General features: G+C 38.2%; 1 protein-coding gene across 2 annotated transcripts in view; it reads right to left on the minus strand.

The window, feature by feature from the left end:
- Positions 1 to 374: 374 nt before the first annotated feature.
- GOPC (golgi associated PDZ and coiled-coil motif containing) overlaps positions 375 to 19,550 on the minus strand; it is a 39,254-nt gene continuing 20,078 nt past the window's right edge. The window contains exons 3-9 of one of the 2 annotated variants that reach the window (XM_008175876.4): positions 19,118 to 19,141; positions 12,581 to 12,756; positions 10,915 to 11,080; positions 6,943 to 7,038; positions 5,111 to 5,275; positions 4,190 to 4,370; positions 375 to 3,661 (exon numbers count right to left, since the gene is read on the minus strand). In XM_008175876.4, coding sequence (XP_008174098.1) covers positions 3,543 to 3,661; positions 4,190 to 4,370; positions 5,111 to 5,275; positions 6,943 to 7,038; positions 10,915 to 11,080; positions 12,581 to 12,756; positions 19,118 to 19,141 — 927 coding nt within the window. In that variant the 3' untranslated portion in view covers positions 375 to 3,542. The remainder of the gene's footprint in view (positions 3,662 to 4,189; positions 4,371 to 5,110; positions 5,276 to 6,942; positions 7,039 to 10,914; positions 11,081 to 12,580; positions 12,757 to 19,117; positions 19,142 to 19,550) is intronic. The other variant, XM_008175883.4, reaches the window with a different exon arrangement.

A 19,550-nucleotide genomic window follows, 5' to 3' on the forward strand; every position in this document is an offset into this window, starting at 1 on the left:
TATGAGATGTTTATAGCATTATAACCAAACACTTTGTGTTTATCAGATTGTTCCCCCATCCCCGTATAGAAAAACTGCAACAAGAAACATCTCCCAAATTTAATTATTTTTTTAGAGGTCTCCTACACCTCCATCTCCCTTTTTCTTTAATTTGCTGTTACACCTCACTGACCAAGATTGGATTAGCTTTAATCTTTATGTTAACGGGTTTGATTTTTGTCAATGTCTTTTGTGCTTGATACTCTGTATTTGGATGTAAAACAATAAATTTAGCAGAAGCAGATCACGTATGCTGTTTGCTGCCTATTCACATTTTATCAATAAAACAGAGAAAACCTCAAATGTTAATTGTAAATTAGGATCAGAAACCATTATAATGCATAAGATCCCATCTTTATTTACAGGCTAATAAAAAAATATGAAACTCAGCTTAACTAGGTATAATACAATTGTTGCAAAATGTTACACCTTCCACAGATATGAGACCAACCCAAGATGGAAGGGTGTTTGGACAGATTATACAATAAATAACATCTGAATATTGCTCACCATATCCATTATCAACACATCTGTGGTAAGTTTGAGATACATACAAACCCTCTCCACTGTAGTAAATACACTTCTACCACGGAAATACAAAACACAATTTATGACCCAAGTTACTTTACTGCCATCAAGCTTGTTTCTTAGTAAGCAGTGGTCCCACATCCCTTCAAACTCCATTCACCTTTAAAAAGCCAAGAGATAGCTATTCCACTGAAAAATTTTAAAAATATGGCCAAGGAATTATCCACACAAAGCTGCACTCTATTCTCTTAAGAGCTTTGTTTTATTATCTGAAGTAAAATATATACAAGTAAACAATGTTCTATACTTTTTTTAAAATAAAAAATGAAAATCTTACTTTCCTTGGAAACTCTTCATGACTAACTCAATCAACCCCTGGGAACCAGCGGGTTTGAGTGTTCCAGTTATTGGCAAAACAGAGTAACGTATTTATAGATTGCATTTAGATACTGCAACTTGTAGTTAAACTAGTGTCGCCTTAAAAAAAACCTTCTAATAGTTTCACTATCCCAACAATAAATCTGCAGTGTTATAGCCGGAAGTATGGAGTACAACCACACTATCCTTTCACAGAAAGTCCTAGCAATATTGTCCAACTCAGGGCTTCCCAAACAAAGGTCAGAAAAACTGACAGGGGGGGAATTTTGGCATTAATTTGTCAATGCTGGTCATCTTCCCAGCCAGTACACCACTTCTATCACTGATCTCACCTATAGGATGATCAAAGCAGCAGGCAAACAATTTCAGCAACCATGTCCAACCTCAAACTGGACGTGGCCGAAAGTATTTGAAATGGAAGATTCTAGGTGCTTCAAGGGGGTGAAGGGACTTCCTCTTTCCCACAGATAAATATCCCTATGCAGCTTCCCTAGACATGACAGAAGGCCATGTCTAACATCTTCAAACAGAGAAGGAATACCAGAAAAGTGAAAACTAAACTGCCTTCTCTGACAGAGAAATACAATGAGCTCCATGCTACACTCAGCTTCAGAGTACACCTTACTGGAATGACAGTAGATGTGACACAATGAATGTCTGGATGCAACATTACAGCAATGACTTCATCTGCTAAAATGCACCTGAACAATTCATGTAATACATGGAGCTTCAGAGGTGTAGAAAGATGCCTTCATAAGCAACTGGTGATATGTTTCTTATGAATTCAGCCCTATTATTTAAATATTTTTTTAAATATTAACATATGCTTAGAGGCAATATTCTAGAGTATTTTAATATGCTTTACCACAAAAAAAATTTTCTGTAAATGAAACCGCTTTTTGAGTGAATGGAACCATGCACAAAAATTCATGAAAAGAGCAACAGTTAAAGGTTTTATAAATAGCAAAATCTTTGAATAAAGTATATACATTTTAAAGATATCTCTATAAACATATATATATAGTGCTCCTAAGATGGATGAGTAACTGTGTTCTACATCAAAAGTTTTGAACATTAAACATTAGATTAACTGATATTCCTCTAAAGGCCTTAGAGATTTTTTTCTATTTATGTACATCAATACAGTAACATTTGCAAAGCTGTTATTTCACATTAGTTTCACTCTCAAAATACAAAATCTCATCTTTTCACATTACAGTTTAACAGTCTGCATAGCAGTAAATAGGAGAGCAGGCATTTCGTGCTTTATCCTGGGTTAATAAAAGCTATTACACTTTTTTATAGTTTGCATATGGAGCATATTGTGTTTCACTAAAATTTCTATAGATACAGCATGAGAAACTAGCCAAGAAAACCACCATTAACTTCACCATTTTCCAAACATGCCTTGGGCCTTTAGATGTACATCAATTATCTATTTTAGGATATAACTGCTCTTGGAAGGCAACAATATTTCATTTAAACAGTAACAATTAAAATGCTATAGGCTAACAGAACTGTCATACCATTTAGGACCAGATACTTCATGGCCCTGAGCACCTGCTGCGAGATATGGCATGTCTTCAACTCCCTTTGATTTAAAGATAATTTCAATGGGAATTGAGCGTGTTCAGTACCCATCCAAAAGTACTCAGCATCTCATAGGATCAAGCCCATGATGAACAACTCAATGTATAAAACTACTTCATATCAGTTCTAACAGTATACATTCAATAACGAATACTGACTGTATGATGCTCAGATACAATGCACAAGGGCAGACATAATTCTGAACAAGCATTAAGCTATTTTTACACTAATTTTGCATTTAAAAAACAAACAGAACAGTGCTCTGTTTAAATATTTTTGGAGAATATTTTAAGTGCAGCATTGATTGGCAATAAATTGTTTAAAGAAATTAAATAATGCTGAAAATCTCCTCAGATGTAAAAGGATTGTATTGGGAGATCAGAATTTACAATACTCAACAGTTGTTCTTTCCATTTTTGTTTTCTTAAACTAAAACATTTGCTTTTTGCTATTATGAAAATCTGAGTCATGACATTTTTTGTTCCCCCTTTTCCTCCCCGCCCCCCTTCTTTAATTGTAGTTCAAAAAACCTAAATGGAAAATTCAGGGATGCAGTGGTAAATATTCACTTCTCCCCTTTTTAACAGTTAAAGGTTAGTTTGGATCAAAGTGCTGTTAATTCTTTGCTTTTACTCAGTGGCAAAGGAACAAAATAAAGCTGGCTACAATTTTATTCTACACCCTTCAAGGACATCAATAGGATCCAAAGCTGAATGCATTAAGATTATCTTTTGGAAACCACATGCTTTGGTGCTCACAGTTCAAGGAAAATCCATTTTACATGCAATGTGTTAACTAATGTGTGTCACAGAACAGAGCTTTACACGTTATGAATTGCTCACAAAGAAGCCCTGAGGTAACCGCCATTTTTTTTAGGCAACAGTAATACAGGTTTCCTCTGATTTTTAATAGTCCTTTTACAACCTACTATGGTATATAAAATTTGGAACAGTCTATATACTGATTATCCATCTTTCCTGAAGAAGCGATCAGGCCAGTCGATTTCTTTAGGGCAAGGACTCAGCAGAATCAGCTAGTTTGGGTGCAGTCTCTTCTAAGGGAGTTTGAACTGAATTTCCTAGGTCTCCATTTTCATGTCCATCAACACTTGGTTTCTTATCAAACACTGCAAATTAAAAATACTTTTTTTAAAATAGGTGCTGAGGTGATCTGAGGAATTACAAACCAATGAGCTTTACTTCAGAAACTGGAAAACTCATTAAAATAACTAAAAAATAGAACTATAAAGACTTCTAGATAAATATAATATGATAGGAAAATCTGCACTGCTTCTGTAAAGGAAAATCATGCTTCTCTAATCTAGAAGAAATATTTGAACACATCTACAAAACATTGGACAAAGAAGAACCAATTGTCAATGTATTAAGACTGGACAAGAGTCAGAAAACAAAAAGTAGGAATAGTCAATTTTCGCATGGGAACATGGTTAAGAGAAAGTGAAAATCTGCAGATAATACAGATTTATCTAGGCTAGGCCAAGACGACTGAATGAGGAACTTCAGAGAGACCTAACAAAGCCAGGTGAGTTGGCTGCATGATGGCATATGAAATTCATTAAAAATTCTTAATTCCAGTCAAACAGGTTTGTATAATGAAGTTTCAGCTTTTAACATTTAGGCAAAAGAAGTTTTACCTTCTGATGGTTTGACAGCTGCACTTGCATTTTTCCTATTAGAACCTGAATTTCCACCTTCCTCCAATTCATCAAGATACAAGCGATAGCGATGTCCACTTTCATCCTCATATTCTACATTTTCGTCATCTGAGTCTACCTCTGGAGCAACATACACCACTTCAAATTCAATCTCCCCTCTCTAGAATACAATAAAGATGATCATGTTACTTATTTCACAAAATGGCTAGGGGGTTAAACTGGACTGCTAACAAGTATATTTTGTTGAATATCTGAAATGCTTTGGGAAAATATATGAATTAACCACTTACTCATCGAAGTGCAATAATAGCTCTATAGTTTAGGATGCACTGAAATTTGCATTAAAGTAGGGATTAAACATTTTTTGCTATGAATGAATAATATAGTGTATGATCCCCAAGTCTGCAAAACTTATGCTTAGTGAAGAACAAGTTTACCAAGAATTTAAGTAAATCTATTAATTATTTGGAGAGGAAAGGCAAGTACATCAAGGGAGGCCATGGTGCATCATGGGAGATGTAGTCCAGCCCACAGAGAATGGGGATATGAGAGAACTAATTTACAATTTTCATGAGAAATCATGGCAACGTTTCCAATAAAAGTAATATTTCAGGTTTTGGACAAAATATGGTTTCAATAGTTTAGTACTGACTGAGAGAATAATAATCAATAATGCTTCTTTACACATTTAGATGAAAGGCTCCAATCTAAGTACTGACCCAGCCTATCTTAAGCGCATCAAAGCAATATCTAAGAGCATAAAAACATAGGTGATACAGCTGCAGGAAACACTATCTAAACACAAGTGCTAGGGTTGAAAGAAAATTTAAAAATGCCAAGCAACTCAATAGGTAAGAAGAAAGAAGACATATCCACATAGTGATGGATAATATAAGTTACCTGCTGGGAAAGAATAGTTACTGCTTCTTTATGTTTGGCATCTCTCAGATTCACTCCATTTACTGCTAGAATGGCATCTCCAACATGCAGACCTCCACATCGGTCAGCAGGCTGACCAGGGTGGATTTCAGAGATTAGTATTGGAACGCCGTGCTCCTTCCCACCCTAACACCACAAAAAAGAAAAAGATGGATTTATTTAAATAGCTGTTAGCAGGAAAGCAATATCTTGATAGCTTTTAAAGTATTTGTTTCAGTTCTCACAATAGAAAATTAGTCAGTATACCTTTGGTGAAAAGAATTCATTTAATGATTCCTTTAATTCCCCCTCTCTGCCCCCAGACAAGTGAACAAATCTGAGTTATATACTCAAAGAGTGAATGGCGGTAATTCTGATTATTAACAGAAAACAAAATATTTAAATCAGATATACAAATTGATGAAACAAGATTGTAAAAATAAAAAAATGTTTTTATACATTAGACACTGCGCCAGTTACTTAGCAGTTACTTCCAGGATGCAATAAAATATAGGCACTATGGCCAGAATTTTCAAGCTCACTTGCTTAAAAGTTAGATATCTAAATCAAAGTGACCCGACTTTCAAAGATACTGGGCACCTGCTGCCAGGACCGGCTCAAGGCACCAGCAAAGCAAGCACGTGCTTGGGGAGGCACATTTCCAGAGGCGGCATTCCGGCCATCCTTTTTTTTCGGGGCAGTTGTGCTCTCGGAGCTGCGCCACTTAGACGGGGCGAGGGCACCGCACCCCCAGCTGCAGCGGGATGGGGAAGCCCCAGCCCCGGAATGCTGAGCTGCCAGGGCCCAGCCGCTACCTGGGGAGGAGAGGGCGAATCCTGCTGGGGAGCTGGGGCTGCTCCACCTCATCTACAGACTGGCTGCTGGGCTGCCTTGTGCCACCCCTTATATCGGGGCTTCTCTGTGCGGCAGGGCGGGGGAGGGGGTAAAGCCCCCGCAGGCACTGAGAGAAGATGACATCACTCCCTCCGCTTCCAGCGCCGCCTGCAAACCCAGCCCCACCTGAGCTTGGGGCTGCAAAAAAAACCTAGAGCCAGCCCTGCCTGCTGCATTCACTAAGTTAGCCTTTGAAAATCAGCCCACTATTATTTGGATGTATGAAGTCGACACCGAAATTTGAAGAAGCTGGCCTATGCCAAGATTCGATGAGGCATTTCGATTATAAAACCTCATTTTTCTCTTTGCTTGCCAAGATTATATTCATTGGTTGTCAGAATTCTCCACTAACTAACCTGCATATAAAGCCTAGGCCCAGAAATGGAATATTATTGAGTTTTTTAAATGCATGTTTCTGAAGTGAGAAGTTTAAAAAAAAATTGAGGTTTCAGATTTTTTTCAGCTATCTTGCACATTCTAGAACCCAAAATGATTTGCATTAGTTTATACATGCAGTCTAACGCACATGACATGATGATGATATTAAAAGCAGTAGACTCACTGTTCCTTATATTTTATAAAAATAATCCTGCTAAATTTAATATCTTCACGTTTCAAGTTAATATTTCTGTACATTTCCAACAGCAAGTCTTACATTGAATAAAACCTGAATGGTGATGGTACAAACTACTTTTGTTGTTCATAGACAACAGTGTATAAAAACAATTCTATTTAAGTGTTTTTTCCAGTAGATTACTTACTATTTAACTTGTAATACTCCAATCTGTCCAAATGTCAAAAATTGGCATCACTGCATGCTACAGTATCACCTAAACTATTCTCCCTCAGCTATAGCAATAACCTAAAAGTTAATTGTAAATGAAGACAGAAGGTGGAAAATAGATATAAGTATTTATTACTGTGATTGAAATGCCTAGTCCTTCATGGTCTTCTTTAACAAGGAGAACTTTTCTGATTGGACCAACGCCTTGACTCTTCTTTAAGGAATCTGGTTCCTAGTTTAACATAAAAAAGAATAAATATAAACATATGAACTAAAAGGTACTTTTATGGTTGTTTTTTCACATGCAGAAGGAGAATGTTCACAGCAGCAGATAAGTTACATTAGTACAAGCCAACCCAAACGCAGAATATTCTTTGCCAGACAAACTGTGAAGAAGAACTGATGATGGAAACAAAAAAGAGACCACTCATCTTACACTCCTGATTGGAGGTAGCATTTCTGTGGTAACAAGAAATGGAGGAAACAAAAGTCAGCCCCAGAAAAAAAGAGGCAGACCACACAAAAGTCACTAGTTTGGAAAGCTAGTTGGGTCTACCACTCAATACTAGAAACTATATTTTGACCACAGGTGAAATTAAAAAACATATGAAACCATCCCTTAATTATTACAGTGATCTAGTCAATACATTCAGTATACAATCCCAAGCATTTCTGATAATTTATTCCAGCAAGATATAAGAAACAACAACAAAAATCAATCTCAAAATCTCACAAAAGCAGAATATATCAAGATACTTCTTTTCCTGTTATATTTTGTTAAATTTGTTGTTGCTATCACACATTATGAGAAAAAAAAAAGTAACTGCACCGAAAATCTACAGGGCCGAATATTTTTATAAGCAATGAGTGATTTTAGGTGACTTAGTTGAGATGCTTTTAAGAGGCTTTATTTCAAAGAACCAGGATTCTTTAAGGTTTATACAGTTGGGGCACCCAAAATCACAAGCCACTTTTGAAAATTTTGACCATGAATTTGAGTTCTAATTAAACTCGAATTAAGTTTGTTATTCAGATTTTTTATAAAGATTAGGGCTGTCGATTAATCGCAGTTAACTCATGTGATTAACTCAAAAAAATTAATCGCAATTAAAAAAATAGATCGCAATTAATAGCAGTTTTAATCGCATTGTTAAACAATAGAATACTAATTGAAATTAAATATTTTGGCTGTTTTTTCTACATTTTCAAATATATTGAGTTCAGTTACAACACAGAATACAAAATGTACACTTTATATTATTTTTTATTACAAATATGTGCACTGTAAAAATGATAAACAAAAGAAACAGTATTTTTCAATTCACCTCATACAAGTACTGTTCTGCAATCTCTTTATCGTGAAAGTGCAACTTACAAATGTAGATTTTTTTTGTTACATAACTACACTCAAAAACAAAACAATGCTAAACTTTAGCGCCTACAAGTCCACTCAGTCCTACCTCTCATTCAGCCAATCGCTAAGACAAACAAGTTTGTTTACATTTACGGGAGATAATACTGCCCACTTCTTATTTCTTATGTCACCAGAAAGTGAGAACAGGCATTCGCATGGCACTTTTGTAGCCAGCATTGCAAGGTATTTACATGCCAGATATGCTAAACATTCATATGCCCCTTCATGCTTCGGCCACCATTCCAGAGGACATGCTTCCATGCTGATGATGCTTGTTAAAAAAATACAGTTAACTCCTCACTTAAAGTCGTCCCGGTTAACGTTGTTCCATTGTTGCGTTGCTGATCAATTGGAGAACATGCTCGTTTAAAGTTGCGCAATGCTCCCTTATAACAGTTGTTTGGCAGCCGCCTGCTTTGTCCACTGCTTGCAGAAAGAGCAGCCCGTTGGAGCTAGCTGGTGGGGGCTTAGAACCAGGGTGGATCAGCAGCCCTCCTATCAGCTCCCCGCTCCCCTAAGATCCCTGTGCAGCAGCTGCCCAGCAGGCTATCAATTGCCGGGTAGTTCAGCTGTCTCTCCCCCCACTGCCGTGTGCTGCTCCTGCCCTCTGCCTTGGAGCTGCTCCCAGGAGCCTCCTCCTTGCTGTGCAGAGGTGGGGGGAAGAGGGGTGCTAATGTCAGGGTGTCTCCCTGCCCCCACTCCTGTCCCCCCACTTCTGTTCCTTATCTCCAGAGTGGGAGGGGGGACACGACAGGGCTCAGCACAGAGGGAGCTTGCTGGCTGCAGCTGCTGTCTCAATTTGCTAATCTACTTAAAAAGGCAATGTACTTAGAGTGGGGTCAGCGTACCGGGCAATGCAAGTCTCTCTCTCTCTCACACACACACACACACACACACACACAGTGTGTGTCACTGTCTCACTCTGCTATGCTATCTCCCCTCCCTCCATTCATGCTGCCTTGTGGAGTGTGAAACTACATTTAACAACAATGTGTTAACCCTTGAGGGCTCAGCCAAGTGCTAGTTCATCATTTAGCAGTAAAGCATTCCCTGGGAAATATTCCACCCTCTTACTTCACCACCTCAACCAAGCTTCACAATCATCATTGCTGTGTACAGTATTAAATTGTTTAAAACTTATACTGTCTGTGTGTGTGTGTGTGTGTATTAGTCTTTTGTCTGGCGAAAAAAATTTCACTGGAACCTAACCCCCATCCCCCCATTTACATTAATTCTTACGGGGAAATTGGATTTGCCTAAAGTAGCATTTTTCAGGAACATAACTACAACGTTAAGCAAAGAGTTACTGTAATTAAATTTGTGACTGAATTCCTTGGGGGGAGTATTGTATGTCTCCAGCTCTAATTTACCTGCATTCTGCCACTTATTTCATGTTATAGTAGCCTCGGATGATGACTCAGCACATGAAGTTCATTTTAAGAACACTTTCGCTGAAGATTTGACAAAACGCAAAGAAGGTACCAATGTGAGATTTCTAAAAGATAGCTACAGCACTTGACCCAAGGTTTAAGAATCTGAAGTGCCTTCCAAAATCTGAGAGGGACGAGGTGTGGCGCATGCTTTCAGAAGTCTTAAAAGAGCAACATTCTGATGCGGAAACTACAGAACCCAAACCACCAAAAAAGAAAATCAACCTTCTGCTGTTGGCATCTGCCTCAGATGATGAAAATGAACATGCGTCGGTCCACATTGCTTTGGATTATTTTTGAGCAGAACTCGTCATCAGCATGGATACATGTCCCCTGGAATGGTGGTTGAAGCATGAATCTTTAGCATAACTGGCATGTAAATATCTTGTGACGCCGGCTACAACACTGCCATGTTCTCACTTTCAGGTGACATTGTAAACAAGCATTATCTCCTGCAAATGTAAACAAACTTGTTTGTCTGAGCAATTGGCTGAAGTAGGACTGAGTGGCCTTGTAGGCTCTAAAGTTTTACATTGTTTTATTTTTGAATGCAGTTATTTTTTGTACATTATTCTACATTTGCAAATTGCACTTTATTGATAAAGAGATTGCACTACAGTACTTGTATGACGTGAATTGAAAAATACTATTTCTTTTATCATTTTTACAGCGCAAATATTTGTAATAAAAAGAATATAAAGTGAGCATTGTACACTTTGTATTGTGTTGTAATTGAAATCAATATATTTGAAAATGTAGAAAACAATCAAAAATATTGAAATAAACGATATTCTATTATTAACAGTGCGATTAATCGCGATTAATTTTTTTTAATCGCTTCACAGCCCTAATAAAGATGTTTTGACAGTGAACACTATTAAGTCACCATTTTGAAACCTATGTGCCTGTAGTTAGGCTCCTAAATCCATAAGTTGACACCTAAACAGAAGTATTCTGATTTTCAGAAGGGCTGAGCACCCATCACTGCCAGGGAAATCAATGGAAGCTTCAGGTGCACAACTCAGGCCATTATAGCAGAGTCACTATTCAAGATAGAACCATACTTTAATCCACTGTAATATATCTAACACCATAATGACTCGGGATTATATCATCACATACAAGGGAATACAAACTACAGCACAACAAGCATGAAGAGGGAGGATTATACATATTAGCTCTCCCTGGAAAGCTGTGAAGGAATGGTGGAGAAAATAGGGGAAGGCAGGCTCACTAAGATAAGAAATATCAGAGTTCATCTTACATGCCCTGGTGGTGCTTGCATTGGTCGTTTCAGGTCATTACGACCCCGACATGCTCTAATAACAGTTTTGTGACGATGCAGGTGTATTTCTGCTTCTAGCTGGTTCCAAAGTTTATCATGAGCAGGACCCTTCATATCTCGACCTAGTAACTGAATCTGCTGGACCCTACAAAATGAGGAAGAAGAAAAAGAGTGTGTACAATACATCACAACTGAAAATTGAGGTATTTCGGTACTCACAATGTATCTGCTTTAGTGAACTGCAGTGTTGTAACTTGCACCCATGTGCTCAAACCAGCATAACTGCAACAGTGCTGAGCATGTACACACACAGCACTCATTGAAAGTTTCAGGACTGTGGATCGCTGTATGTACCTACCTCATGGTACCCAGCACAGTTCCTGGGAGCAGGTACATATGACTTGTAAGGTGAGGATTTTTGCTTAAATCAACTGTAACTGCAAGATTTTCCCTATCTAGTGAAATCCTCTCTTTCCATCAAGCCCTCCAACTCTGGACCCTGCCTCAGAGGCCCAAACCCCCACTGGTGGCAACCATTTGGGGTAGAAACCCCCAACCATTTCCCTGGGTGTTGGGCAAGAAACATCGTCTAGCAACAGATGGAGCTGCAGTAATGGCAGAGAAAGAAACTAACTGGGTTCCCCCTCCAATCCAAGAGGCCCAAATTGTTTCTGAGGGCAGCCTTGGAGGACTGTCTCAGTGGATAGTGGGTGAAATCATAATAGAGGGGTACTTTGGCACAGAGGATAATTTAATATCCTTTTTAAAACAAAGAACTGGGGAAATAAAAAACAGACAAGGGGTAAAAAATAAAATGCAAAAAAGAGGACTAAGAATAGCTTTGTAGAGGGGGTAGTAAGGGATAATTTCTAAACATTTTGAAAGATAAAAGGAACTAACATTGTGTCCCTATCATCACTCTCACTACTGTTTATCTGTTCAATCCCCTTCCCACACCTTTCACTGGATTTTTGTCTTTTTAGATTTTAAGCTGTTTGAACTAGGGACACTGTCTCCCTAAATGCTTGCACAGGAGTAAACAAAATGGGGTCCTGTCCCTGAGTGGAGCCTTTAAGTTTTACTACAATATAAATAAGACGTGATTTTACATTTAAATTCCCTTTTTATTTTGGAATAAATATTGGTTCTTTAAACATACCTTTGGAATTAGGCTATTACTGAGGTAGTCACCTTAGGTCATTCATGGAGTTAAGGAAAACAAACTTTTGTTCTATAGGGAGAGATGGAAGGGTTTCTTTTATCTCTCCCTGAAGAACAGACATTTGCTTTTCTTATATGGGGCAGGAACCTGACCTGAAATATTCTGCTCAAGGCTTAGGCAGAAGTATACATATTCCTAAAAGATGCTTCCAAGCGGCTGGTTACAGTTTGCAATGGACATAGTGAAAGCCTGGTTTATTTTCAATAGCAGGAGGAATAGAGGACCTATAAGGTTAAACATATCCTAATCCTTCCATAATTCTGATACTCATATACAATTATTTGTATTATCGTAGCCCCTATGAGTCCCACTCATAGACAAGGACCCCTTTGTACTAGGCACTCTCTAAACAGAGCAAAAAGATGGTATCTGCCCCAAATAGCAAAATTATCATAGTGTGGACCTGAAATTACTTGTACAAACCTTCCAGCTAGTTCTTTATCTAAATATTTGGCTGCCAGTCTTGCCCCATAAACCTCAGCCTGAAGCACAGCTATGTGTCGACGAAGTGCTTCGTTTTCCTTCCTCAGTAACTTCACCTCTGCTTCAAGTTGAGCTTCTTTCACCTTTTCTTTCTTGTTGGCTTCAAGCTCTCTCTCCTAAAAAAAAAATTAAGAAAAAAATTGGTAGTTTTTATTTCAGTTATTTCAGGAACCGTGCTAAACATTTCTGCAAATAAACATGCAATAACTGCAGCATTACATAATGCATTACTCCCTCTAGAAAGTATTGTGGTATTGAAGCTCTAGTTCTTTTATTATAAAGACTCTTAGAAAAGATCCATAAAATTGTCTGACATTGAGATTAACTTTCCTTACATCATAGGATCCTTTTCCTTTAAATAGGTTTTAAAAGGCACAAAGGGCAATTATGTGCTCAACTCTATAGAAAGTCAGTAGAAGCCGGGCACCTAATTCCTATTTGTGCTTTTGAAAAATCTCTCCCCTAAACACCACCAATACTAAAGACTTCTACACAAAACACTATGTAATACAGTCATCAACTTAAAATAAAAAATTAAAAGTGAAATTAGTTATCACTTCATTAACAAATTATGCCTTAACATCAAATTACCTTTATGTTATCAAATGTGTGGTAAATTTAAGAGACAGTCAAACAAGGCCTTTAAAATATATGCCAAACACACATGGGTGATGATATCTATGTGACGGTATCTCTGAAAGGAACTGGTTGTCATGCCTTGCCAGGGTTAAGACCTGCCTAGCTTTGGAAATTATTTGGAGTTTAATTTCCAATGGCAGTAATATGCTACATATTATTTTTCTACTATTTGTTATTTATATTGTTGTAGTACACAAGAGCCCTAGTCATAGATTGGGACCCCACTGTGCTAGCACTCGACAAACACAGAACTAAAATACAGTCACTGTCCCAAGGAGTTTACAATCTAAGTGGAAGACAAGAGACAACAGATGGATTTAGGCAGAGGGGAGAATACAAGGAAACAATGAGACAATATTGGTCAGGGTGACAGGACTGCTGGTGTACAGACGACTGCCTAACTGTTGTCAAGTTTTTTTGTAGGCATCATGGCAAAGAAACTTTGAGGATGTTTACGGGAGCACTTCCGAAGCTTGCGGGGCAGTATGCAAGAAAGCATATAGTGCTTGTTTGAAAATGTAGTAAGTGGATGATGGAGGCTGGCATCATGGGCCAATCGGAGATGGATGTCGACAACTCAATACCTAATGAAAGATGATAGGTAGGGTGGGGATTGACTGTGAAGGGCTTTGAAAGTGAATACATGCAGCTTATGTTTGATGTAATAGAGAAAGGGAGCCAGTGGAGGGATGCAAAGAGGAAAAAGTAACACAGTCAAAGCAACGGCCTAAGAAAATGATATTTGCAACAGTATTCTGAATGGGTGAGTGGGGCAAGATTGCATTGGTCAAGACCAGAGAAAAGGATTTTGCAGTAATTGAGACAAGAGAGGGCGAGAGCTTTGGCAAGAGTTTTAACTGTGTTGATGGATACAAAAGGTCGGATCTTAGAGATGTTATGTAGAAAGAATTGGCAAGGTTTAGATATAGTCTGGATGTGAGGTCTTAGAGAGAGGTCCAACTCGAAGATGACACCCCGGTTATGGGCCTGAATGACAGGCAGGATGTTGATGTAGTCCACAGTGCTCAAGAGAAGAGGTGGCAAGGAGAGTAAAGATTAGCATCTCTGTTTTAGTCGTGTTGAGCTTGAGCTGACTGGGAAACATCCATGAGGAGATGTCAGAGAGACAGGCCAAGATTTTAGCTTGGTCAGAAGGAGACAGTCTGGGGTAGAGACATAGGTAGCTAAGTAATCAGCATAGAGATGGTAGGTGAATTTGTGTTTGCAGATGAGATTACCCAGAGATAAGGTGTAGAGGGAGAAGAGAAGGGGTTCAAGGACAGAACTTTGTCAAACCCCTACAAAAAGTTAGTGAGTGGATAAGGCGGATTCTCCCACAGACATACTGAAGGAGCAATTAGAGAGATAAGAGGAGAACCAGAAGAGGACAGAGCCACAGAAGCCAAGAGAGGACAAGATTTCAAGAACTTGGTCATCTGTGTCAGAGGCAGCTAACGGGTCAAGAAATATGAGGATGGAGTACTAGTTTTGAGCTGTAGCATTAGAGACTTTGTTGAGTGTGGATACAGTGGTGTGCAAGAGGCAGAGCTGGATTGGACAGGGTCTAGGATGGAATTACAAAGAGAAACCCCAGACAGAGTGTAGACTATAAGCTCAATAAGCTCAGTGATAAGCTTAGCGATAAAGAGAGATAGGAGATGTGGTTGTAGTTGGAAAGGAAAGTGTGGATCAAGGGTGGGAGAGACTACAGCATATTTGTATTGTAAGGGGAAAGAGCCAGAGACAAGCAGAGGTTAAGTTGAAGAGTACGGTAGAGGAGATCATGAGATGGGATGTGACAGGGTCACAGAGGCAAGTAGGAAGGTTAGAGGATTATTTTGAAAGCTTGTCTTTCTCACCCACAGAAGTTGGTCCAATGAAAGATATTACCTCACCCATCCTGTCTCTCTAGTATCCTGGGACTGACTCAGCTATAACACTGCACAGAGCTCTGCATTACCTGACATTTTTGTTTAGTTTCTGAACCCTAACTTTATACTAACAGTATTTTTTTGCATAGCATTTCCTTGGGTATTTTTGGTTTGGTTTTACTTGAGAAAAGATTAAGAGCTTCTGGAATGTGTAATTTTCTTGATCCAGAGATTTTGGTTTGGCCTTTGTCAAAGGCTGGAAAATTACATTCTAGAACCAGTTAGTGAGACGAAGTTATAGGCAATTGAAAAAGGTGAGGTTAAAATGAAAGTTGGAACTGAACCTTAAACATACACAGTGCTATCCACTGTCCATTCTTTAAGTGGCACTAAAAGTTCACACACTGCATAAAACAAACGTTTACCATCACAACAGTGAACGATATTTCTTTACTGCTGTAAAAAAAAAAAAAAAAAAAAATCTAACCACACATTACAGCAAATCATTAGAAAATGGCTAATTCTTAACATAAAATGTACTGAGGTAAGATGGAATGACAGGTTAGTCTCTCCGAATATGTAAGAATACCTCAGCCTTTTCCCAAATCAGTTATATTTTGCCTATATAAGCAGATATTGTTTTCTAGTTTTTATATCATGACTAATATTCCTTAAAGGAGAAAAATTATGCTTAATATAGACAACATTAAAAATATGAAGTTCTACTCAAGAATAATAGATCTCAATTACACTGGTCTACAATTTTTGAGAAGTCATCTGCTTCAGAGATAAAATGTGCTATTTATTATGTATTTTGATGTGCTGAATTCAAATATGACAATTAAAACAACTGATTGGCTACTGTTTCTAAGATATTTAAGTTTTTACATTTTATGTCTATGTATATTGTGTAGATAGTAGAGTTTTAATCATAAATTGTAAACCTAGGTCTTTTCATGTGTTTATGGTTGCTTTACATGATAATATTTCACCTGTCCTGTTTATGTAACACTTTAAAAATCAGCAAAAGGGTTATATAAATAAAATTTATTATGAAACAAAAGGCAAAAAACTATTATGTACATAGTTTAGTCCTATTCAGTGTCTACTCGGCGCTTCTTGGCTTGTCTCTTGTATTCATTAAATGGAGCATCTCTTGTCACTGTCCAGCAACAGTCTGCAAGCATTGACGGGCTCCATTTGCCCTGACAGTGTTTCTCCATTGTTGCAATGTCCTGGTGAAATCGCTCGCCGTGCTCGTTGCTCACTGCTCCGCAGTTCGGTGGAAAAAAATCTAGATGAGAGTGCAAAAAATGTATCTTTAGTGACATGTTGTAACCAAGGCTTTTGTATGCCTTGAGGAGGTTTTCCACCAACAACCTGTAGTTGTCTGCCTTGTTGTTTCCGAGAAAATTTATTGCCACTAACTGGAAGGCTTTCCATGCCGTCTTTTCCTTGCCACGCAGTGCATGGTCAAATGCATCATCTCGAAGAAGTTCACGAATCTGAGGACCAACAAAGACACCTTCCTTTATCTTAGCTTCACTTAACCTTGGAAATTTTCCACGGAGGTACTTGAAAGCTGCTTGTGTTTTGTCAATGGCCTTGACAAAGTTCTTCATCAGACCCAGCTTGATGTGTAAGGGTGGTAACAAAATCTTCCTTGATTCAACAAGTGGTGGATGCTGAACACTTTTCCTCCCAGGCTCCAATGACTGTCGGAGTGGCCAATCTTTCTTGATGTAGTGGGAATCTCTTGCACGACTATCCCATTCGCAGAGAAAACAGCAGTACTTTGTGTATCCAGTCTGCAGACCAAGCAAGAGAGCAACAACCTTCAAATCGCCACAAAGCTGCCGCTGATGTTGGTCATAGTTTATGCACCTCAAAAGTAGTTTCATGTTGTCATAGGTTTCCTTCATATGGACTGCATGACCAACTGGAATTGATGGCAAAACATTGCCATTATGTAGTAAAACAGCTTTAAGACTCGTCTTCGATGAATCAATGAACAGTCTCCACTCATCTGGATCATGAACGATGTTGAGGGCTGCCATCACACCATCGATGTTGTTGCAGGCTACAAGATCACCTTCCATGAAGAAGAATGGGACAAGATCTTTTTGACGGTCACGGAACATGGAAACCCTAACATCACCTGCCAGGAGATTCCACTGCTGTAGTCTGGAGCTCAACAGCTCTGCCTTACTCTTGGGTAGTTCCAAATCCCTGACAAGGTCATTCAGTTCACCTTGTGTTATGAGGTGTGGTTCAGAGGAGGAGGATGGGAGAAAATGTGGGTCCTGTGACATTGATGGTTCAGGACCAGAAGTTTGATCCTCTTCCTCGTCTGACTCAAGTGAGAATGATTCTGGTGCATCAGGAACCGGCAGTCCTTCTCCGTGGGGTACTGGGCATATAGCTGATGGAATGTTTGGATAATGCACAGTCCACTTTTTCTTCTTTGACACACCTTTCCCAACTGGAGGCACCATGCAGAAGTAACAATTGCTGGTATGATCTGTTGGCTCTCTCCAAATCATTGGCACTGCAAAAGGCATAGATTTCCTTTTCCTGTTCAACCACTGGCGAAGATTTGTTGCACAAGTGTTGCAGCATATGTGTGGAGCCCACCTCTTGTCCTGATCTCCAATTTTGCAGCCAAAATAAAGGTGATAGGCTTTCTTAACCATAGTGGTTATACTGCGCTTTTGTGATGCAAAAGTCACTTCACCACAAACATAGCAGAAGTTATCTGCACTGTTCACACAAGTAAGAGGCATCTCTGCTCACTTTGGCTAAACAGAAATGTGTCCCTTTGCAAAAATCAAACACTGACAAATAAGAGAGCACGACACTGTATGATTTCTAGAGCTGATATAGGGCAATTTGTTCAGCAGAGTGATGTAAGCTTCGTTCTGATTGCATCATCCATGACTTCTAGGAAAACATGATGCAATTCATATCATGTATAATGCAATACCAGCTTCAGATTGCATCATTCATTGTTTTGCCTAAAAAGCAAGAACTGTCCAAACCCAGTCATAGATTTATTCATAGATCCAGTCAAAGATGTATTTTAGTCATTTCTGGTTTAAACTGAGATCCCTTCCCTTTATAACTCACTTATCCTCCGCCATTCCCAAGTCAAGGGTCGTATATACTGACTCAATAGCATATCTTGAAAACTAGAGCCAATCAACAATTTTAAGCATCATTTTCGTTCTCAGTGACCCAGAATTAGTAAAGTTTGACTACATTTATTTCAGAAGCCTTTTGGCTGTAGAGCAGTGTTACTTAATGATTTTTCAATAGATAAAAACAAAATTTTAATAGTAGCTATAAGGTCCATAATTCTATGAAAATAGTGACATTATTTAAAAATCTTTAAGTCTATCGCTTACAAAGTTTAAGAGGTGAAAGTCTCAAGTCTGAACCACTACCAAACACGCCTCCTTATAAGTACACTACTAAGCTTACATATTTTAGGCACCATAGGACTGTTAACAAATAGGAAAGTTACATTAAAAACAACACGCTCACAAAAAGGGAATTGAGGAGAGGGGGGAATGTATGAAAACTGACATTTTACAAGAGAAAATTAATATACAAAAATTATTGTTCATAACATGCTGGATATTGTTATTTTTAAATAAATACTTTAAACAGTTTCAGATTTTGTTTCTAGGTAACAAGATCAGACAACCTTCAGAATTTCATAAGTTACCAGACCATATCATCCCCAAATAGTTGCAGCAACCAGAAACATAAACAAATACAGACATGCACAGGCTTGGGAAAAAAGGCACCAAAACTAAAAATTGTCAACAATATCAGATATGTGGCCAACCAGGGGGGAAGAAAGCCAGCCAGATCTGTTTTTCTAGTTTCAGAGGCCAATATGTATACTGCCACACAAAATAAAAGCACTGACTTAAATACAGATGAAGGCAACTAGCATACTTACCAACTCATCCACAGAAAGGATAGACTTAAGAAAGAAGAAAACAGTTCCACAATCAGAAAAACTGGCAAACAGTGGCAAAGTGAACTTCTAGAAAATGCCATAAAATAAATGCTAATATCAGTCTTATTCTGTCAGAACACTATTAAGGAACTGTACTAGGTTTATTGAAGGACACAAAAATAAGTATGGTATTAAACAAAAAAGTTTATTTTGTAGCAATTTCTGCATCAAAGTATGTATTGTAAGGAATAAATCATTAAAATTATTTGTTAGAAAATTACATACATTCATTTCCTTATGAAACATAAGTATTGGGAAGATCTACAAAAGCTTGAACTACAGTAAGATTGATATAAAGCTTTCCACATTTTGTTGGGGAAAAGATAATTGCTTTTCAAAGAACAACAAAATACAGGTTTGCTGCTAAGCCTTT

Source organism: Chrysemys picta, chromosome 3 (genome assembly GCF_011386835.1).
Source record: "Chrysemys picta bellii isolate R12L10 chromosome 3, ASM1138683v2, whole genome shotgun sequence".
NCBI classification, from domain to species: Eukaryota; Metazoa; Chordata; order Testudines; family Emydidae; genus Chrysemys; species Chrysemys picta.